General features: G+C 37.6%; 1 protein-coding gene across 2 annotated transcripts in view; it reads right to left on the reverse strand.

Moving 5' to 3' along the window:
• Nucleotides 1–547: 547 nt before the first annotated feature.
• gfra1a (gdnf family receptor alpha 1a) overlaps nt 548–23,561 on the reverse strand; it is a 79,464-nt gene continuing 56,450 nt past the window's right edge. For both annotated transcript variants that reach the window (XM_058385908.1, XM_058385909.1), the window contains 6 exons: nt 22,402–22,753; nt 19,589–19,698; nt 15,594–15,728; nt 10,507–10,709; nt 7,133–7,177; nt 548–3,928 (listed from right to left, as the gene is read on the reverse strand). In XM_058385908.1, coding sequence (XP_058241891.1) covers nt 3,770–3,928; nt 7,133–7,177; nt 10,507–10,709; nt 15,594–15,728; nt 19,589–19,698; nt 22,402–22,753 — 1,004 coding nt within the window. In that variant the 3' untranslated portion in view covers nt 548–3,769. The remainder of the gene's footprint in view (nt 3,929–7,132; nt 7,178–10,506; nt 10,710–15,593; nt 15,729–19,588; nt 19,699–22,401; nt 22,754–23,561) is intronic.

Consider the following 23,561-nt stretch of genomic DNA (forward strand, 5'->3'; position numbering starts at 1 on the left):
ATAGTAAAACGGAGTCGTGAGGATATTGAATACCTTTGTACCTTTACATAGATAGATAGATAGATAGATAGATAGATAGATAGATAGATAGATAGATAGATAGATAGATAGATAGAACTTTATTGTCATTTACATGCTGCATCCTGGTCTGTTTATTGGCTTGGTGTATACTGAGTATTGCACTCTTTCAGCATTTTCAACTCTCATCACCTGGATGAAGATTCAGGTAGCATTCAAGTTCCTTGTATTTAATGTCCTTATTGCTGTGGTTTATTCACAAAAGTATATACACGTATATATTTCCTTTACAAGTCTATATGCTATATATTATTATTTTCTGAATAACTGATTCATTCTCCATTTTTCTTTGCATTTATTTTTCATATTTCTCTTGTTAACATGTAATACCAAAGGAAACCAATTCACCATAACTACAGTTAAATAAACTGTGGTCCTTGAACCTTTTCACCTTCCACCATATCTGTTGATGAGCAACGGTATCACCCAAAGCTAAAGAAAAGGGAAAAAACACACACACACAATATGGTTGGATGAGTCACCATTTTAATCAGTTTTCATATAATATTTATTTGTACATTTTCACAAGCTAGGAAGAAATATGTCAGAGGGGAAACCTTTTTATTTATAAACAAGACGTTCATTTTATCAACCATTATAATGTGGGTGTGTAAAGGTTTTGTTTTTGTTTTTTTTTAACAATTTTTATTATTAATTTATTATTGGTTTTTTTGTTTGTTTGTTTTTTTTTGCTTTATCATGTTCTGACCCAAATTTGCACAAAGCAGAATCAGGTTTTGCAGGATACACTGAGTGTGCAGAACACTAGAAAGTGTGCTTATTTCCTGAAACTGATTAGCTAGATAATACTATAATTGCTGTTTGGTTTTATCTTGTACAGCCACCTTGATCTGTATAAATGAGAAAAAGGCAAAGAGGTCATGAGGTCGGTGCCAAGACTGTGAAAAAATGGATGAAAACTACTGACAAACGACTTTGTGAGACCAAACCTGAAAGAACGAGAATGAAAAATACTCCTGTAGCCATCCGAGAGGTGCTGTGCATGTCTTCTTGCCTTTAGTACTATGATCTGTCAAGCCATGACACAAACTAGCGACTGTGAACTCCAGAAACATTAGCACTTGTCAAGAGAATATCAAAAAAGACAAAAAGTTGTATAAAAAAAACATAGAAAATTATTTGCCTTTCCTTCAGCAAAAAAAAAAAAAAAAATCTTAACAAAATTAAAATACTGTAGCAGGAACTGATCAATGTCTTAATAATTGATGTCTATAACTGTTCCAAGTTTAGCGACTCTACTTTTTAAAAAAAACATCTTAAGAACCTTCTGGAAGTTTCTGTAACAGATCCTCTGCTGTGGCTTGTTGCAGTCGATCACTTAGGAGTCTAAACTATTCAGCTGAAGGCAGTTCACGAAAAATGTGTAGCATATTCTTTTCACAGGTTTGTTTTAATTTTATTTACTCTCTCTGGTCTGACAAGTTGAGTGACATCATGAAACTAGACATTTAAAGATGAATATGCATTAAAGCTCAGATTCGAGTCTGTGGCACTAGCTAAACGTGGTAATGTGAAGCATCAGTGCAAAATAATAAGAATAATAATAATAAAAAACCCTTCAAATTGTGTTATTTATAGCCATTTAGAGATCATTAGAATAATAACCTCACAAAATATAGTACTACTGATGTTATTAAACATACTTTAAAATAAAACTTTAAAGCATTCCTATATGTTCAAGCCTGCTGTAACATCCATCATTGCATTTATATATATATATATATGTATATGCCGAAATTTTTTGATTTTTGGAAGTGTTTCTGTTCTGAGAGTTCTGGCTATTTTTATACCTTCTTAATACTTGTTGGTATTTACATTCTCTGGTACTGAAATCGAATTTAGATAATAAAATAAAGAAATGAATATGTATTGAGAGAGAAGATTAAAAAAAGTGACTAATGCTGGGACCTTTTTAAGCTTGTTACTGTGGAATGATCCTCCACCCCAAAGATGCTAGCTGTAACTGGCCCGCTGTTGAAAAAGAAATGAATTGTGCAGATTAGCAGGCAGCTCTAACAAACAAGAAAAATATATATAGAGAGAAATAAAGTACTGTGATATCCAGAACAATCGTGTTTTGTACACTCAGTGTAGCCCTTACACCACATCAGGGCAATACATCTGCCCCTAAAATGCTCTGCTAATGCCACCTCTAAAAGCTTTACTTGCAATGTTTATAACCTATATAACGTAGCATGGATGAGAGTTTTGTGATAAAAGAAACTCACAATGCAAAAGATACAAAAATAAAATTCTTTTCCTCATCTTCACTTTTTAAACAATACTTTAGTATTCAATGAAAATCTTTTGTTGTACACTTTGGGGCAGCAGTCGTTATAGGGTGGAGTCTGTTCCTGTATATGGTGTATATATCTTAATCTGAACAAGTTGTTTTATTTTCTCAGTCTATTTTAAGTAGTTAAGATCCGGGTTGCCAGGTAAATAAAGAGAGCGACGCATAAAGGTGTTTCTTGTGTAATATTCATCCTAAAAGAAAAACAAAAAGCCAAAGGTCATGTCATAAATGCATCAAATGTGCAACGGCTGTGCAAGCTGCACATGCTTTGTGAGCGTGTATGGCTCTAAAGTCGGATTGGTTAAGATCAAGATCTGAATTGAGCGTACGGCCATAACGCAGTCTCCTTCTGTAATGCTTGGAATTACAACACACCGAAAAAAACAAAAACAAATATTATATACAGAAATTTGGACGAAAGGGGTCCAAGCATGGTCTACACTTTAAAGGCATTATGAATGTGCACTTTGAGGACAGATGCATTTGGACCGGTGACAGCGAGAAGTACAGTGAAGTTTCATAAGAGAGGATCTAATAGTTTGAGAAAATCATATACACCAGTGGTGACTGTTTATAGACTTGGAGGCACTCACACAGTTTAACTGGCACTGCCAAACTGACCCAGGCACGGTAGCACACTCTTTCAGACTCTCTGTGCTCAAACACTCCCCAAAAAGTCTTCCTAACCCAAAGCAGGATCTGAAAATAGATACTGTACATGTACGAATAGCTATGCCCCCAAAATAATCAGAATCATTAAAGCTACGAAAGCAGTCATTTTATAAGAATAATCATGCACAACAGAAATCCCAGCAAAACAAATCTTCCTTGGACTTTGTTTGTGCCTCCAAAAGTTACTCCAAGTCTCTGACACTATGTGTGTTTATGCTAAGCACAGGGAAAACCGACACAACCTCCCAGTGAGCCTCTGCTTTGTGTGCCACTTAGAAGTCAATGCACATAATACCGCACGCAACGTACGCAAAAACACAGATGAGATTCGTCAAACACTTAAGAAAGCTGCCGCCACTCATCACGACCACCGTATCAAACGTTAGGTCTCTCACCTACGAGACCAGATTGTGGTTCGTCTCGAAAGTTGCGAGAACAAATCTCGCACATTCTTTTTTCCCGATGTTTCGATCTCCAGGTACAAAAAAAAAAAAAAAAAAAAAAATCGGAGAGAGAACTCAAGTTACACCAAAAATCACTTTCGCATAAACCTAGAGCTCATAAAACTCAGAGCCGTAAAAATACAGAGAAGGAGACGGTGAGAGAAGAAGGTGATTACAACAGGTAGACCTGGAACATATTTCAGAGATTTCTTTTTTTAATACAAATTACAAGCGTCCATGTGTTGCGTTAGACTGGTGGCTACAACAGCAGTGGCAGGTTGGGTGACGGGAGCGGCAGGGAGCAGTGCAAAGAGCTGAGCAGCAGCAGCAGCAGCAGCAGCGGAGTGTTAAAGCCTGTTGGAGACGCTGAGTTCCCCGAGATGGAGTTGGAGGAGCTGGGGTTGTCAATCTGAGGGTCCTGAGAAAGACATGACGGAGATTAGGAAACGTGTCTATGTGCTCTCTTCAAACGTATCAGATCAGAAAGGAAGCTCTTGACTATTGTACAAGTCGTCATTTCTTTAAAAATATAACAATGTGCTTCTTTGTTTCTTTATAAATTCCATTTAAACCCTCGGATTGTGAAAGGATCACAGTCTGCTATAAGATAAACTCGAGAACTGAAATTATTTTTAAATAATTAACTAACTGAGAACTTTTTTCTGTTACATTTTCTTTTTTGTTAAAAAGTATTCTACTGATTATGGTATTCATTTGATTTTTATTTAATTGAGCTTTTTAAATTTTTATTTAAGACCATTGATTTTTTTTTTTCTTCTTTAAATCCCATTCTATGGAACAATAATAAACTTCAGTTGGAACTGTAACTCCTCTTCATCACACTACCCCGTTGTCAATTATTTTTCTGTAACAGCACGCCCCGTTATGTTTTACTCCATACTCAATTTTTTTGAAATGACTGTGAAAAGAAAATCTGTGAGAATTTTCAATACCCTAAGATAAAATAATCAGTCTGATCTGCACGTGTGTTGTGTGTTGTGTATTGCGACATTTGGAAACTTCCGCTTCTGGAAACACACACTTCCAAATGCAGTGTTTCTTTTCTGCCACTAAAACTTTTTACACATCATCACAATGCTGTTAAATCAGACTTCCAGGGCACTAAAGCCCCAAAATACTATAAAGTGACTTATGCTGATGCATTTTTAGTTAAGGGCTGAAATAAAAATTCCACTTTGTATTTGATATACATGACAGAGATAAAGATGAATTATGCCGTAATGAAACATAAAGGCTGGTGTGTGTGTGTTTGTGTGTGTGTAAGAGTATGTGTGTGTGTGTTTTTAAGGCTGTTTGGTCACGCCGCAGTAGCACTAAATGTCACTCCGGTGTGTAATGCTCCTTTTATTATGTACAATGACATTTACTGAACTTTAAAAGCCAAAAGATAAGAAACACATCCAGTTCAGCATTTTGCACTACAAAGCCCACAAGCAGGAAGTTCGCTTGAGGGCGAGGTCAAAGATCGAGTGGAACTTTCCACTCGATCATCACAAGACAACTAGCATCTTTTGGTTATCAGCTTCTCTCATGTTTTATTTCTGATACTACAGCTACAGATACACATCATAATTCCACAGAGGAACTGATAGGATTGTAATTCCAAGTGCACATAAATATAAAGCCTGAGTATGTTCTGGATGTGCTGTTCCCGGAAAAATAATCAACAATGGGGTGGTGTGATGGAGACTTTTATAGTCAACAGCATTAACACTAAGAACATCTGTTACTTCACTCCATGCTTCCTTATTTCTATAAATGAGAATAAAATGTATAAGTGGACAAGATGAACCATCTTCCATTTCTGCAGCTAAGAATTCAAGTTGAAAGTTGGGATAGCATGCATGCTATAGGATTGGCCTGAGGAATCATGTGAAGCCAAATGTTTAGATTTGTTACTTTATTGCATCATAGCTAATCTACAAATGTTCACTAGCTAGAACTAGGTTACAAAGTGCTGACACAGGAGAGAGAAAATTGCAAAATAAACAAATCCTCATAAACAAATTTCACCGTAGCACTGATTACAAATGTTTTACATTCATTTCTGTAAACGGATAAAAGAGATGCACATGAACAATCATAGTAATATACAGTGGGCATACAAATTCTCTCCCTTACGAATTTTCACCTTAAGTATTGAAATTTTGCAAATTTTGTTGGAAAGACAAGCAAAGTGCATTTACAATTACAATTACAACTAGAATTTTGCATTTCCAGAAGAAAATGCGTGTGATTGCGAAAAGCAAAGCAATATGTTGCTTAAACTATTGCAATACATTGTCAAATCTAACAACCTAAAGTCACAGTTTAAAAGGTTTAAGGTAGTATGTGGCTGTAGAGTAAGAATTCAAGCTGTAGGAACAGTTTAAAGACGATGCGTCCTTAAAAAAAACCTCTTCCCTCACTCTAGCTGACATCACACACACAGTAGCGGTCTGAAGTCCATGAAAAATACATATAAAATAAACCATAATACTTATCAGCATGAAAAGTAATAGCACACTTAAGCAAAACATGAGCAACATTTTAGCGTTGGAAACATGTTTCTAGCTGTTACCTTTTAAGCGATAAGAAATTCTCAAATAATATATACAACTCCGAGCGGGTCTCGAACCCGGGTCTCCAGCATGGGAAGCGGGCGCGCTAACAAACAAGATAAACTGCAGCTTATAAAACTACTGAGATCAGTGGTGTAATGTTTTACATACATGTTTTACGGCACCACCGATAACCTCCAAGAAAAACCGAACTAGTGTGTGCGCTCTAATTAATTGTCCGTACAGAAACCAGGAAGTGCAGTGTTAAGTAAAAATGAATATAAAATAAACTACAATACTTATCAGCATGAAAAGTAATAGCACACTTAAGCACAACATGAGCAACATTTTAGCATTGGAACCATGTTTCTAGCTATTACAGTTTAGGACTAGTAGTCCAGGAACCGGAATAATAATAATAAACAGTGGCAATAACAAGAGTGTAATTGCTGACACAATCACACTAATAATAAAGAGTGACGATAACAAGAAATTACAAAAAAATTTCAGTTAGTCAAAGCTGTTTCAAAAGAGTCAACTAACGACACCAACATTGCCTTTGTTCAAAAGCTTGGTGATTTTTCGGGCGTTTTTTTTGTTGACAGATTGGTGGCGTGGGCGGTCTGTTCTATTTTTAGCCCAAGCTTGGAGGCATGACTTCCTGTGAGGAGCCTTGACATGGAATGATGGGCTTGGGTCAGTTCTTTGTAAGCAGCCGTACAGTTTACATACGCTTCGTATTGGGAATATTGGTCATATTTTTGGGTGGCTGAATCGGATTATCTGCATTTACATTGTTTCTTATGGGAAATGAATTTCGCAGTACAAATCTTCACCTTAAGAACTCGCCTCCAGAATGAATTTAATTCCTTTCCTTTGAATTTAATTCACAGTTACTGTGAAAAATTAATAAACGTCTTCCTGGCCAATCAGAATTGACAATTAAGTAGATACAAATATATAATATATATAGTAGAATGTATATGTATATAGTAAATGTATATAGTAGATACAAATATATAATATATAATATTATATTAATGTTATAAGAAGACACTTACCACACAGAACACATCTATTGTTTGGTTGGTCTTCAGCTTCTGTGCCTAGAGAGAGAGAGAGAAAGAAATTGTTATGGCATGTCTTAGCATTTCTACCGCTCCAAAGTGTACTTGAATGCTCTCATGAATCTGGACACTCTTAAAAGCTGCACACAAAAAAAAGCTGAGTTATGAAGAGGAAATTGAGGCAAATTAGAGGAAACTGAGGAACCATAATCACTACAGACCGACCTCGAGGAAAATTTCAGGTGGAAAATGTCTTAGTGCATTTTTTCCACCACCTTTCTGCTGCTGTGTCCTTTTGTTTATTACAGACATTAAAGAAGAGCAGATGCAGCTCGGCCTAATGCACTGGGCTTAAACACAACACCATCAGCCTAAATATGACACAAATGGACTGTGATTTAGTACTGACTTGCAAGGTTGCAGTTTGGAGGCCATAATATTCTACAGTAGCATTCCTTAGATCAGAAGTGTGTAGGGTCTTAAATAATGAATCCACTAATGAGAATTGTGTATCAAATACTGATGCTGAAAAATGCACACTTGACACCTATTATTACCGAACCTCAGAGGTGACACAGTGGTTATATTTTAATACCCTCTCTTGTTCACAAATTATTACACTGAGACCATGATATTGTGGTCATGAGATATTACATCAAGGTCACGATGTGTGTAAATGGAGCCTGTGACTTGAAGCTGTTCCTCCATTTCACAGTAAACAGGCTGAATTTTGTTCCAGAATTAACTATTAAAGTAACTAGAAACAGATAAAAAAAAAATTGTGTGATGTCATTCTTCTTGTCAGAGTGGTGAATGTAAAATCACACCACCCAGTCGTTTATTGTTTTTCAACAGCTGAATGAATGTATTGTGCCATGAATTTTGCAACTTGAGCTAAGGACTTAATGTGTTGTGTAGTACCGTTCTTAACACGTGGCTTCTAGTTAATTGTCAGTGATAGAATTTGCTTAATTAGCTCAATGAGGGTTAATGTTATCCATGACAGTAACTGCGACTTATCCATCATTCCAAATTTAAAGTGTAATATTATCAATCATCTCCAGGTGTAGGGTTCATGAAGTTCAAAAATACAGTGAGTTACCATGAGTTTAATACAGTGGGGCCTCAGCATATGAATGCCCTCCCTTATGAATTTACGCCTTAGGAATTAAATTGAATTAGGAAAGCCAAGCAAAACATTATGAATTATATTTCAGTCATCGAAAGATTCAATCCACGATACCAATGTTGCGTTCAAAAGCTAGGTGATTTTTCAGGCGTTTTTTTTGTTGACAGATTGCTGACGTGGGTGGTCTGTTCTATTTTTAGCCCAAGCTTGGTGGCACGACTTCCTGTGAGGACCCTTGTCCCTTGGAAATTGGCAGTATTGGTCATATTTTTGGGTGGCTGGAACGGATTATCTGCATTTACATTATTTCTTCTGGGAAAATTCGTATAACAAGAATGAATTAAATTCGTATGCCAAGGTTCCACTGTACTTAGCCATAGAAAAAAATCTAAACTCATGGCCTATTAGATATTAATTTGTGGTCACACCTTATAACTCATATCTCCATGCCACCTCAGTGAATCTGTATATTTACAACAACCACCACAAAACTCATCGCACTGACTCTCCTAAAACGTGAAGCATTTCATCACCATCGGCTTTACTAAAAAAACGCCATTCATTACTGTATGTCCGCTAGAACGCCGCAGACGTGCTGCTATAAACAAAAGGGTGAATCAATTGTGTGAAAGATTTAATGAGTTCACACCATCTCATGCCCTATTGAAAATCATTTCAACCCTCCAGACGTTATCAGCACACCGTGTGGCAGCTTGGCGCTGGCTTGGTGAAATCTGGCCGTGAGCTCGGGGGAAATGAGTTTTATGCAGATGAGCAAGAGCTTCTGTTAGTGTGTCTGGCGTAGTCTCTGTCTCTCTCTCTTTCTCTGTCTCTCTCTCTCTCTCTCTCAGTGTGTGCGGTGTAAAACATGAATATGTGAGGAATAGTAGTTTTTAGAAGAGGTTTAGTGACAGTATAATGAATGGATTCCTGTGTATTCCCATGTGTGTGATGGTGGAACTGACAGAGCCAAAGTCCAGGATGATAAAGCAGCCCCTGATATGCTACAAAAACTGTTTATAATTTATGATTCACTTCTAGAGAGAGGTCTTGACCTATTCTTTGGATAAAAGAAATGGAAACAAATGCTTCAGTACATCTAAATGTTGCATCATTTATCACCATTAAGATATGAAAATGTTGCATAGTTGGGATCTGGGAAGAGCGCTGCTGCATTTTTTAGTTCTCAGTTTAGTTTTATTTGTTCTATTGGATTTTGCAATCTGTAATTTTTACTTAGAAAGTGATCCCAAGATGGAGAGAGATTTAATTAGTTTGCTAACTTTCTCTCTCTCTCTCTCTCTCTCTCTCTCTCTCTTACTCTGCTTCTCTCTCTCTTGTTTGGAAAACAAAGATGCCTTAGCATCTGTGAAAGTGAAAATTTAAATTTATGTATTTAGAATTTCTCATTATGAGATGATTTTACAGCAAATATGCATTATAAAGCCTGCTGCTAGGCATTTTCAGGCTTAAAATGAGCTTACACTCCTGGAATCTTGTTGCTTTCTGGAAATACAGTGGAACCTCATCATAATTGAATTCGTCTGGAGGCGAGTTCTTAAGGTGAAAATCTGTATTGTGAAACAAATTTTCTCATAAGAAATAATATAAATGCAGATAATTCGTTCCAGCCACCCAGAAATATGACCAATATGACCAATACGAAGCGTACGTAAACTGTATGGCTGCTTACAAAGAACTGACCCAAGCTGAGCATTCCATACCAAGGGTCCTCACAAGAAGTCATGCCACCAAGCTTGGGCTTAAAAATAGAACAGACCACCCATGCCACTAATCTGTCAACAAAAAAACGCCCGAAAAATCACCTAGCTTTTGAAAGCATGCCCAAGGCAACATTGTTGACTCTTGCGAAACAGCTTTCTCTGACTGAAATATAATTCTTAATGTTTTGCTTGGCTTTCCATTGATGCATACAAGTTTTGAACGGCTCCCGGGCGTACGCAAAACTTAGTCGCCGTTCGTTTCGTTTCGTTCGGATGCCAAAATGCTTCGTATTCCGATGCAAATTTCTTGCAAAATTTCAATTCTTAAGGCGGAAATTCGTAAGGGAGGGAATTTGTTTGGTAAGGGTCCACTGTAATTTGAAAATGTTTTCAGCTGTTTTTATTTTGTATCACTGTAAACTATCAAGCATATATGTGTACAAAAAAACAGCCTCTTTCATTATTTTTTTAACTTTTCCACCTCAGCTAGCTCTCAGAGGTGACCCAGGACTGACCTGCAGGTTTCCACAGAACTGATACAGTGAATTATCTCCAAGATTCACGTGGTTGCCGTGTGAGTCCGGCTCCAGGGAGTTGGGGGATTTCTCACGTCCTCGACCTCTGTGTGATGGAGTCATCACGGCCGTGGTGCTCTGCACTGGAGACGAATGCCACACGCTCACGTCTGTCCCGTTTCCAAACGCCTGAATGGCATTACCTAACAGACAGAAATAACAGACAGCGTTATTGTGACCTCCATTAGCCAAAACCCTTAAAAAATAAATATTCCATTTTAATTCTAATTTATGTAAAAAAAAAAGTTAACATTTGGTTGATTCACGGTGGCTGTTATTTTTATTATTTTTAAATAATCCATTTCACAAGCATTAATACTGAAGATTTAAGATTTCTCCACTGTACCGGATTTTTATATTTCATCACCCGTCATGAAACTTTTGACAGTCGCTGTTGTTCAGGGTAGTGTAAGGAACTCTGTTCTCACTGGGATGCATCACATTTTATTTTATTATTTTTAAGTACATTATGAAATCTTTAATGGAAAAGTAGAATTAAATAATAATTATTGGCCAGTTGGATATTGATAACTTGATTAATTGAGCATTAACAACATTAACAACTGAAAAAAGCCATAATTGTCCTGCTTTAAGACGAACAACAACAACATTAACAACATTTTATCTCTTGGCTTCTTTTCACATTGCCAGACACTGTAGTTACTTAAAAAATGAATAGTGCAAGTATTAAAAGCAAATGAGAACATGTGGACTGACTGGTTATATTTTAATACAATTGCCCGTCCACAAATTAATACACTGAGACCACAAGATAGTAGTTTGTGGCAATGAGGTACTTAGATTGTGGTCATGAAATATTACATCATGGTCACGATGTGTGTAACTGGAGCCCATGACTGAGTATGTTGAAGCTGTTCCTCCATTTGAGCCAAGAAAAACGACAATTCGTAGCTGCTACAGCAAAAGGTAACCATTAAAGTAACTAGAAACAGATAAAAATAAAAAATAAAAAGCGTGATGTCAGAGTGGTGAAAGTAACATCACACCATCTAGCCATTTATTCTTTTCTTATAACAGCTTAGATTTATATTTACATCATTCCAGTGGAATGAATATATTATGGCCACGAGTAATTAGTACAGCCACTTGAGGTCACATCATACTTAATACGTGGCTTCTAATTAATTATCATTACTAGCTTTGTAGAATTTGCTTAATTGTTGCTTAATTAGTTCAACATGGGTTAATGTTATCCGGGCTTTCAACTTCTCCAAGTGTAATATTATCAATCATCTCCAGGCTTAGGGTTCGTTACCATGAGTTAAACACTTGACCACAACATTTACTCCATTCCACTGACATACTGTGTTGTTTAACTCTACCTCTAAAGAGTGTCCCTTTGTGGGTGAAGATTTATTAAATAAATGTTTACTTGATCATTTCTGTAGAAGAAAAAAAAAAACATCTTGATATCAGGGTAAAAGGTTTATCCGTGCATTTTAGTATACTTCCAAAAAGAGTACTTTTTTTATAACAGCAACCCCAGATACATCTCAGAATCATTTGTTTACTTCTTTCCCTGAATTCTGGATAAATAAGTGGTGGTTTCCAAGTGTAATCAATGTGCATGAGGGTATTATTGTGACAAAATTGTGGTGTGATCTTCAAAACTGTTCAATGTCATAAGTCGCACTCGGATTTGTTCACTTGTTCCACGTGACTTTGGTAAAAAAGTACAGATTTAAGCCTATATGCAATGAGAGGTTTACATATTGTAGGATTTTATAGTCAGGGAGGAGATTTTCATGTGTGCGTGCAATCAGAGCTTTTTTCATCTGTCTTTATTGATCCTCCAGATCGATGTCTGTAACATGTATTTTTACAAAGGACACGTTCTTGTCTCAAAACGGGGTGTGTTTGTATTGGAGAGATAAACACAGCAAACACCGGCGTTCATGAAGATATCTAAAATCTGTCCCTGACACCCTTCAATACGGCGACACTAACCTTCAGCTGAGTAAATACAGTGCAGGTAAATATTGAATCACGCCGATGATTAAGCTCTGCTGATCGTACCCGTATGTCATTGAAACATTCTGATGATTGACTGTTTGGTGTCCATGAGCATCAATCACGACGGAAATAATCCGGATTCGACTAGTTAATTATTAATGCAGTGTTTGTTCTCTTTCTCTTTCTCTCTGTCCGGAATACGATACCAATCCTTCCTGTTTCTGAAACGCATATTGTTATTAGCAACATCTTCAAGGACTCGAAAGAAAAACATTTTCTTTGTTTTATACCATAATAACTCTTGAATTGGTGAGAAAGTATGGATTTTATTTTATTTTTTAAGACAGTCAATTAAATTAGTCGTATAATAAATAGCACTTGCTGTACAAATTTCTAGACAATGCTGCAAAACATTCTGTATGTTTCTATAGTAACAACTCATTCACAAGGACTTGCAAAATGTTCTTTCTTTGTTTCTCAGCCTTGATTCTTTGTACTTTCCTTTTATTTTATTTTATTTTTTTTTATCTCAGTTATAGTCTGTCTTAATTGTTCTTAATTACAGAAGCATGACTGTTAGCAAACTTGATTAGCCCTGTGTTATTGTCTTCCAGCGATGGGTACGAATGAGGTCATCCCCTATTCCCATTTACGTCAGGAAGATACCTCAACTTTTCTGACATATTTAGTATTTTAAACTCACAAATCAAGGCGAAATTCTTTTTTGCCCATTTCCAAAGCACAAAAATTGATATCAGGTCTATGTGGAAGACATCCGTATCCCCATATCTGGCGATCCCCATATCTCTTGTGTCTGCTTCATAGTGAGTCATTTCATCTGCTTGGTTACTCGACCCTAGTCTAATCAATCGCTGGTCTTTTATACTAAGAATTAAGCTGAGTATAAAAATACCCTGTTATATGGTAATCCTGCTGATAATTAAACAGCTAGCTAGCTAGTTTTTCTCGAACCATTCAAATCTTACTTCATTTCAAGCTAGCATCATGACAAGTATTCGTTTTAGACTTTTAGTTTATTATTATTAGCCATGTTGCGACATCAGAAGTATACAATGTAAGCTAGCTAGCCCAGCTCTAGCTAAAAACTCTTTTCTTTTCACTTTTCCTGATGTTATTTCACACTTCCATGAGACATTTAAATATTTTTTAATAATTTACTGGTACTGGATGATTTAGTTAAACAGCATTTAAAGCTACTGCACTATAATGATTTTAAATAATGTATAAAAAGCGTCGACTGGTGCTTTTTGTCCATCTCGGATCCGTTTCTTTACAGCCATAGCTGTAGGAACAGAAAGACAGGAAAGAGACTTGCAGGCCGCAGAGAAAAGCTCACTCTCTGACGGCACAAACGAGGTGCCCCAACACCTGTCAGTGCGTTTAACACTCAGCTCGGGTAATGAGACACGAGAGAGAGAGAGAGAGAGAGAGAGAGAGCTGTCTGTCTGCGTGCCCTACTATCCACCTTTGCAGGAACCCAAGGGGTAATAGGAAAGAGAATGATGTGAGCGTCTGAATGTTTTCATGCTGCCATGACCTGGCAAAGAGCAAAAAGATGACACGTGCGTTTGCTAGACAGATGAGGAGAGGAAGCAAAAAAAGCGAAGGAGAGACAGAGAGGCGGACAGCAAGCAACCCGCTTTAACCTGCAGGAAAAATGTCCTTTGGTTCAGACTCCCAAGTAACGAATCTCGGCGAAAAAACACACACACACACACACACACATCTCTGTCTCTTAGCTTTCTTTTCCCCAAACATCACTCCTTTTCTTTATACTTTTTAACCTCAGCGGCTCATACCGCAGCATCCTGAGAAGATTTGTAGTCGCTCCAGAACCTGCTTTATTCATCTCGCCTCATGCTGGGTTGTGTTTAATTAAAACTATGCTGAGACATGACAGGCAGCGAGAGGGAATATGGAGAGGAAAGGAGTGTGGAGGAGGAAAATAGAAAAGAATAAAGAACATCTGCTTAGAGTGGGACTGAGGTGATGATCGGTTGGTTTGTGTGATATATCGCAATATTCAACAAGCACGGTATTGCCATTTCACCAATAAATAAATAAATAAATAAATAAATAAATAAATAAATCACTATTTTATTTGAGAGATAAACAGACAGGCTTAAGACGTGGCAAGAAATATGCCAAAAATATATCATGATACTAGCTTGATATTAGCTTAGTTATTTGCTTAAAAAATCAGTAAGAATAATGAATATTAAAAATTAAAAAATTAAAAATGCTGCTTTTTGTTTGGGAAAAAAGCAGCATTTTTAATATTCAGTATTCTTTTTGATTTTTTCGTTGTTAGAGGAAAATAATCTCTGTTACGGTGGAATATGGTACTGTTTTATTGCCCTTATAGCACAGCGACTCGCTGGTTACATTTAAAATGTATTATTTATGCATTTAACAATGGACATTATCTCAAAGCAGATTTACAGAAGTATAGAAACACAGAATAAAAATGATAAAGTTTAACATTAAGTTACTATTAATCTCTAACATTTATCCCTAATGAGAAGCCTGAGGCGACTGTGGCGAGGAAAAACTCCCTGAGATGATATGAGGAAGAAATCTTGAGAGGATGCAGGTTCAGAAGAAAACCTCATCCTTATTTGGATGACACTGAACAGTAAATAATCTGAAAAGTTGGTGATTATAAATAAAACTCATTTGTTAAAAGTGTAAAAGAGCAAAATGGAAAAAAAGCACTACAAGGATACAAGGTTTCTTGCTACATCAACCTAGCAGTATGAAGATGTAGAGCAATTTCTAATAACGTTTTTTTAAGGAAAAGACATGAATAATAAAAGAAAAGTCGATAAAGAAGACGATTCGACAGGTGTCAGGAAGTGCTGAGGGAGAGACGTTGTGATGAACGAAGGATGCAGGGAACACAAAGCATAAAGAAGGACAGAAGACTGAAAGCTCCCGGAGATCAAACCGACGAGATACGGCGTAGAAATATTAGACGACTGGAATCGGTGAGAGATAAAGGAGGAGAAAAGGCAGGAAGCTGAGTTACTCACGCAGACAGGCATTGTCAGTGAAGAACTCCGTGAACCGTTCACAATCCTCTTTACTGTTGCCGCTGTTGCTACAGTCACAAAACGGCGACACGCTGATTTTAGGGGAACGCAGGTAGTTGGGGGTCATCACCGTACCTGTGGAGCAAAAAAAAAAAACAGCTAATGATTTCTAAATTCTTTCTGAGCGCACGTCTCATCTGTCAGTACGTACGTATCGCTCTGCCGCATCCGTCCTCGAATTGTGTTGATTAATCTTCTATAATAGCAGCTCAGAACAGAGATCTGGCCCAGATTTAGATTAATGCTCTTCTTCTAATACGTTATTGATTCAATAGCACAGAAATTAATGACTAAAAAATGATGTGGAATTGGGTTAGTGAAGGTTTGGGAGGAGACATGGTGTTTATTCATCGCTCTTGGAAGGAGTCTCCAGTGTCAGTGTTTTGTTACACTCAGAGGAGCTTGAGGTTTTAAGGATATTTGTCAGCTGTATATACACCGGTCAGGCATAACATTCTGAGCTGTGACCGGTGAAGTGAATAAGACACCTGTTAGTGGGTGGGATATATTAGGCAGCAAGTCAACATTTTGTCCTCAAAGTTGATGTGTTAGAAGCAGGAAAAATGGACAAGCGTGAGGATCTGAGCGAGCTTGACGAAGGCCCAAATTGTGATGGCGGATAGACGACTGGATCAGAGCATCTCCAAAACTGCAGCTCTTGTGGGGTGTTCCCGGTCTGCAGTGGTCAGTGTCTATCAAAAGTATCCTTTAAGTCCTGTAAGTTACAGGACTTAAAGGATCTGCTGCTAACATCTTGGTACCAGATACCACAACACACCTTCAGGGATCTAGTGAAGTCCAAGGAATAAAATTCTTTTTAAGTGCGATTACAGAAAAACAATCAACAGGCTTTGTGTTAAAATGCATTACATCACCTCGTCATCGATTATTTTCCCAGAAGAGCACAGACCATCGTGTTTCATTCATTAATCAACATTCGTATTTGACCTTTTATTCGTCTTGCTGTCTGTTCTCCGTTGCATTTCTCATCATCGTCAGCCGTTTATCTGTATCATCTTCGGCTCAGTTACCTTCTCACCCAAAGACATTTAGAATCATATTGAATTAAACATGATTGAAAATATCAACAAATTTTAAATGTTATCGCACGTAGTATCACGTCATCTGTGCGTCGGCATGAACGACTATTATCTCTGTGACAAATCAATTTGATTTCACACGCATTTGGAACAGTTTCAACACACAAGGCGGATTTGTTGGATTGTAGCGTTGGAAGTTGAGAGAGGAGATTTAATCGCTCACAGCGCATCTCGCCTTAATCTAACCTTAATCCCTCAGCCTCGAGTGTGAAGAAAAAAACCACCAAATCTCTTCCTTAAAAAAAAAAGAAAACATCTGGTTTGACAGTCAGTCTCTCTTTCTCTCTCTCTCTCTCTCTTACATGCTTTCCCTCTCTCTCTCTCTCTCTCTCTCCCTCTTACATGCTTTCCCTCTCTCTCTCTCTCTCTCCCTCTTACATGCTTTCCCTCTCTCTCTCTTACATGCTCTCTCTCTCTCTCTCTCTCCCTCTTACATGCTTTCCCTCTCTCTCTCTCTCTCTCTCTCTCCCTCTTACATGCTTTCCCTCTCTCTCTCTTACATGCTCTCTCTCTCTCTCTCTCTCTCTCTCTCTCTTTGTCTCACTCGCTTTCTCTCTTAGATGCTCTCTCTGTCTCTCTCTCTTACATGATTTCTCTCTCTCTCTCTCTCTCTCTCTCTCTCTTTCTTTCTTTCTTTCTTATATGCTGTCTTTTTTGCTCTCTCTCTCTGTCTCTCTCTTACATGCTCTCTCTCTCTCTCTCTCTCTCTCTCTCTTTCACATGCTTGTTCTCACTCTCTATATATCTCTTTTACATACTTGCTCTCTCTCTCTCTCTCTCTCTCTCTCTCTCTCTCTGGCAGAACAGCACTGGTTTTGCACCAGACACATTTCAGCAGTGGTGTTTTGGCAGAATGTGATCGATGAAGCAGGAATGTTGGTTTCAATGGAGAAGAAAAAGGACACAAAAGTATGGCTTGTAGTTTCCCTGTTTTTTGTTTTTTTCCATCACCACCACATCCTATTTTGTGACTCACTACAGCTCTTACTTTGTTACAAAAAAAGTGAACAAAAAGAGACCTTCTGTCTGGGAAAGATGATTTTTTTGGCACCAATTTTGTCTCATTGTGTGAACTCAGTGGAGAGGAAAGCCTCAGATTATTAAAATGAAATAGAAATGAATATGAATGAAAAATGAAAGCCGGGCACACAGAGGAACCGGGTCCGACCCGATCTTGCACAAAATGGTTGGAATTCTAATAAACGAATTCGTTTGGTGCTTATACAAACGAGATAATATGAAACATCATGCCTGTTAGCACCGCCTCTCAACTTCGTCTTAAGTTCAGAACGAGTCGGCTCGTGCAATTTCCTGCACGTTTTCGGCTGAGATAACATGTTAACATGACCCAGATGAATAGAAGCCATTTGGAGTTTTATTGCGGAAGAATTAATGCTACCGCCGGCATGGCTAGGTACAGTCACAAGGCTTACTCTTAAGTTTAATAAGAATTATTCTTTGTAGGAAATAAATCACACAAATCACTCATGCTGCTGTTGGAAAATTCTGAGGATTTTTTTAAATAACGGCACATTTTGTTCATCTTATGCCACGACTATTCCAAATTTTTATTTACAAAAACGTGTCAATTTTTTTTTTTAATCAAAAAACACTTAATGTCTGACAGAAGGTTTGACTTGTACTATAGCAGCCCACAAGCCTTTATTTATTGATTAAATTATTTATTTATTTATTTATTTTTGAAAAAGATGACTTTGCTTTGCCCAAAAGCAAAAAGGAACTGCTTCACCTCTTTATTTATTTATAAATGAATTAATTTATTTATTTATTAGCTTATTTGGAGCGTAACGTAAATGGTTAATATACTAAGGATATCTTATTTGTCTTGATTTGTTCTCATCTGATCATCTGATCTGCTGTCACAGAGAATGAATTAACCTTCATTCATTCAACAGCACTGTGATATAACTAGTTTTGGTTCAGTACGACTTTTTTTTTATCTATTAAATGAGCAGTCCAGAACATATGCATGACTAATCAACAGTTGTCTGAGGAAATTAACTGGAACTTAAATGTTAATAAACAAATCTTATTTGCATATGACTGATATGTTGATTACACTGACATTCAGCAGAGACTCGGCATATGAATGCCCTCCCTTATGAATTTTTACCTTAAGAATTGAAATTTTGAAAGAAATTTGCTTGGTCATGTGAAGCATTCTCGGCATACGAACGACAACTGAACTGAACGCCGGCTAAATAAAACGTCCAGGAGCCGTTCAAAACTTATTGGAAAGCTAAGCGAAGCCAACCGAAGCAAGTTTACGATTTATTTATTTTTTTTCAGTCTGCGAATGCTGTTTTGAAAGTCAACCCACGATACCAACATTGCCTTTGGAATGCATTCAAAAGCTAGGTGATTTTTTGGGGCGTTTTTTTGTTGACAGATTGGCGGCGTGGGTGGTCTGTTCTATTTTTAGCCCAAGCTTGTTGGCATGACTTCCTGTGAGAAGCCTTGACATGGAATGCTTGGCTTGGGTCAGTTCTTTGTAAGCAGCCATACAGTTTACATACATATGGTAACACTGGTAATATTTTTGGGTGGATTATCTGCATTTACATTATCTCTTATGGGAAAATTCGTTTCGCAATACAAATTTTCACCTTAAGTACTCAGAATGAATTCACTTCTTATGCCGAGGTTCCACTCTACTCTGAGGCATTAACATTGAAACTGTATTTAATGAAATAATGCTATGATACATTGCCAGAATTAAGTCAGTGTTTCTGGTATGCTGGATATTTCTAAACCCTCAGAACTAATGAAGAGCCTGAGAATGAGTTTTATTACAGTCTCTTGCCGAATCCTTACCAATGAGGCCCGAGTAGGAGAGAAGGCAATCAGCGTAGCTCTCTTTCAGACAGCCGGAAAGAGACCGCGGCTCAGGCTGACAGTTGGAGAAGAAATCTGCTAGACGTGACCTGAAACACAGATAAATGTTGTTGTAGGTTTTTAACTGGAATATGCTGATATTCTGACAAACTGTTAGGGAACCAGATAGAGTTGGAAATTGGAGTTTGTTAAAACAATGTAAAAATACAGGACAGGAGAAATCCTGTCTTCTCTCTTTCTACTTGCTGCACCAAGCATTTTTTGTTTGTGATAAGTTGCACCACAGTAAGTAAGAGAGCAGTGTCTGTCTGGTTCCAGGACCATTAAGTTTGTCTTAATGTGTCAAAAAAATTGTTTAAAAATGCTTTCATATTTTCAGTAAAATCTTTATCTGTTTCCTGCTGTGGCGCATGACCACATATGACGTACAAGAACGTAATGATGAAACTCTTTACCTGAGCACTTGCTTACCTTGTGTTGAAAATACACAACTATATGATGCGAAATCGAGTCTTTTATATTGTAATAATGACATTTTTAAGACAAAAAACTATTTCCTAATTTGTTTTTTTTTTACGTAAATCGAATCCGGTATGTTTAATACAGAAGCAATAAAGATAAAAATAAAATATAAAACATCACGAATATTACAAAAATAATATAAAAAATATAGAATCTTAAGAAACAAAGAAACAAAAATCTGTCCACTTCTGATATTTATTTATTTATTTATTTATTTATTTTATTTTATTTTTTTTTTGGTTTCCAAATACTACAACTGCAAGGCATAAATACAAATAATTGCTTCTTAAAAGAATAATTGGTTTGTGAAAAGAAAAGAGATTTAACCAATTTACAGCTTAATTTACAAAGACCTTTGATTACAGAATAAATAACGCACTCTGAAAGGTTTCACTATAAAAGTCTGTCCCGAAAGCTGCCCTTAGATTAATATTACAAGAATGTTTTAAGAAAAACTAAGTAAGAAAAACTTAATTAAAGTAAATAAGTACCAGGTAAATTATTATCTGTATTAATCTCATTTCCTCAAGAAAAAGCTTGAAAAATGATGGTGTACTTCTTTAATATTTTTCCTTTTCCTTATAAGTCAGCATTACATTATCTGTGTAAATCTTTCCCCTCTATTTTTTAAACCCCTTATACTGGTACATCCACCCCTGACACATACATGGAGGTTGTAAATGATCTCAGCAGTGCTTTGTTGCTAAGCAGGGAAGAAGAAGAAGAAGAAGAAGAAGAAGAAGAAGAAGAAGAGGAGGAACTAAATGAATGTGGTGCACAGTTGCGGTCGGCATATGGTGTGGGATTAGCGTGAGACTGAAGGTGTCAATCCATCTCCAGAAAACACAGCGAACCCCTGCGTGTTGCACATCAGACCTCCTAGGGTAACCTCTGAAACTCAAATTGCTTCCAACCATCTGTAGAAAAACATGCAGTCCTGAAAGAGTATGGAGAAGAGCGAGAGAAAAGACAGACGCTGCTGCAAGAACAAAGGGGCAGCAGTCCAAATGTTCTCCAATAATCCGTGTGCATGTGTGTGTTATCATGCGATATGCAGGTGATCGCACTTGCAAATGCTCTAATTGAGCAGGAACGTTAAACCATCCCTCGTTCCGTCTTTCCCTCTCAGCCAGCCTTGTGATTTCTCACTGCTGTGACACACACACCTCTATAGCACCTTAATCAGCCCCTAACAAGCCGCTTGCAGCACTTCGGGGTGTTTCTCCAAACTGCAAAATGAATTTAAGGGCTCATGCTTTATTGCTACACTTCAATAATCCTGGTAATTGTCCTGTGTATGTTCTGTGTTTTGGGTTAATATGCACTTTATTTCCCAGCAGAAATACAGATGGAGGATTAACACTAGCTGTCGCCGCTGGTGATCGCGCAAAATCACAGACGCCGGGATCCTGGAAGTGTCGGCTCCTCGGGGGGGGCGTGATGTTTGTTAGCACCTTTAAAGCCTCTGCCGCACTGTGTTAATGTGTGTTGCCATGGAGTATCACTTTATGGTAAGAGCTGAGACACCATTGGCAGGAATTCTTACTGTTTGGTTACAGAATATACCTCCTACATTTTTCAGTTCTTGGACGTTTCTATGATCCAGGACCTGCGTCATGGTTTATAGGGTGGCTAACAGAATTTTTGCACTTAAAAACAAACAAAAACTGACTTAATTTCCATGCTGGGCCACATCCCATTACCTTGCTGTTGATTATTCTTCTATTACAGCAATCTGTGTTGTGTTAATGTTTCTTTAAAAATGTTTTTTTAACACCAAAAAAGAGGGAAAAACTGAACGATAGGCATTCTGCAATTGTTTTGAACAAAGATTTGTAACTGATTTTTAAAAATATCAAATATATTTTAAATTATATATCATATAATTTATCATGGAACTGATAAACTGATTAACCAAAGACCTTAATCTTATAAGATGACATCATTCTTCATTAATAAAAGTAAAAAAAGAAAAAAAAAAGAAAAAAAAGAGCTAATTGACCAAAAAAAAATTAGTAAGTAGGTTTTATTATTTATTTATTATTGTTTATTTCTGATGTGTAGGTGGACTTGGTAAAGTATGTATAGTTGTATTTTAGACTTTTGTTGAACCAAACTCAGCTCCATCAACAGTTGAAAGAATAAGGCAAATGAAGAAGTGAGAAGCTTGGGGCTGATTTCTTTCTAGCACAGACTGGGATTTAGCCGACCGGCTTTTATGTTTTTATAATTACTGTATGATGAGGAATGAATTGACGAGGTGTGTGTACCTGCAGATGTAGTTGCTCTTGCAGGAGACTTGCAGTGCCAAGCAGTTGGGCTTCTCCTTGTCCTCATAGGAGCAGGCAGGGACGATGGTCTGGCGCCGACGCTCGGAGCAGGCTGACTGGTCCCCCGGAGGACACGAGCAGTACAGCATGCCGTAGCTATGTCGAGCAGGCACCTTGTCGAAAAACTGACGCAGCGCCTTGTGGCACTTGCGCTTGTTGCACACTTCGGCCGTGGAGACGCGGCTCGTGCAGGGGCTGATGTAGGCAGAGCGGTACTTCTTACACGTGTCGTTCAGGTTGCAGGCCTTGGCTGCATTGAGGCAGTTGTTCTCCTTCGCCAGAGCAGGGTCACCTTTAGGGGGCAGAAGAGAAGAGAAGAGAAGAGAAGAGAAGAGAAGAGAAGAGAAGAGAAGAGAAGAGACAGGAAGGGAAAGGAAAGAGAAACAGAGAGAAAGACAGAAAGAGAAGATAGTAGAAGGGAGGGGAAGGGAAGGGAGTGGGAAGGGAAGAGAGGAGGAGAGGGAGAAAGAGAAGAGGAGAGGAGAGGAGAGGAGAGGGAGAAAGAGTAGAAAGAGAAGAGAAGAGAAGAGAAGAGAAGAGAAGAGAAGAGAAGAGAAGAGAAGAGAAGAGAAGAGAAGAGACAGGAAGGGAAAGGAAAGAGAAACAGAGACAAAGACAGAAAGAGAAGATAGTAGAAGGGAGGGGAAGGGAAGAGAGTGGGAAGGGAAGAGAGGAGGAGAGGGAGAAAGAGAAGAGGAGAGGAGAGGAGAGGAGAGGGAGAAAGAGTAGAAAGAGAAGAGAAGAGAAGAGAAGAGAAGAGAAGAGAAGAGAAGAGAAGAGAAGAGAAGAGAAGAGAAGAGAAGAGATTACATTCTGGTGTTTGATATCATATCACTAGCAATAACTTTTCCAAACAGTTTCCAACTTTCTAAAGCTCTGCATAAGTATCAGTCAAGTTCTGTTGTTGAAAAAAAAAACAAGCCTTGAACATTCCACAGACCAGAATTACATCCATAAATGAAATCTGGCACCAAGGGTTTATTGTGACATGATGCTGCCACCACCATGCTTCATTAGGGTGGGGATTGTGTTCTCGGGGCTGTGGGTTATTTTGTGTAGAGTTATGACAGAATCCCAGTTAAATTCCTCTCAATTCCAGG

Source organism: Hemibagrus wyckioides, linkage group LG03 (genome assembly GCF_019097595.1).
Source record: "Hemibagrus wyckioides isolate EC202008001 linkage group LG03, SWU_Hwy_1.0, whole genome shotgun sequence".
In the NCBI taxonomy this organism is placed as follows: Eukaryota; Metazoa; Chordata; class Actinopteri; order Siluriformes; family Bagridae; genus Hemibagrus; species Hemibagrus wyckioides.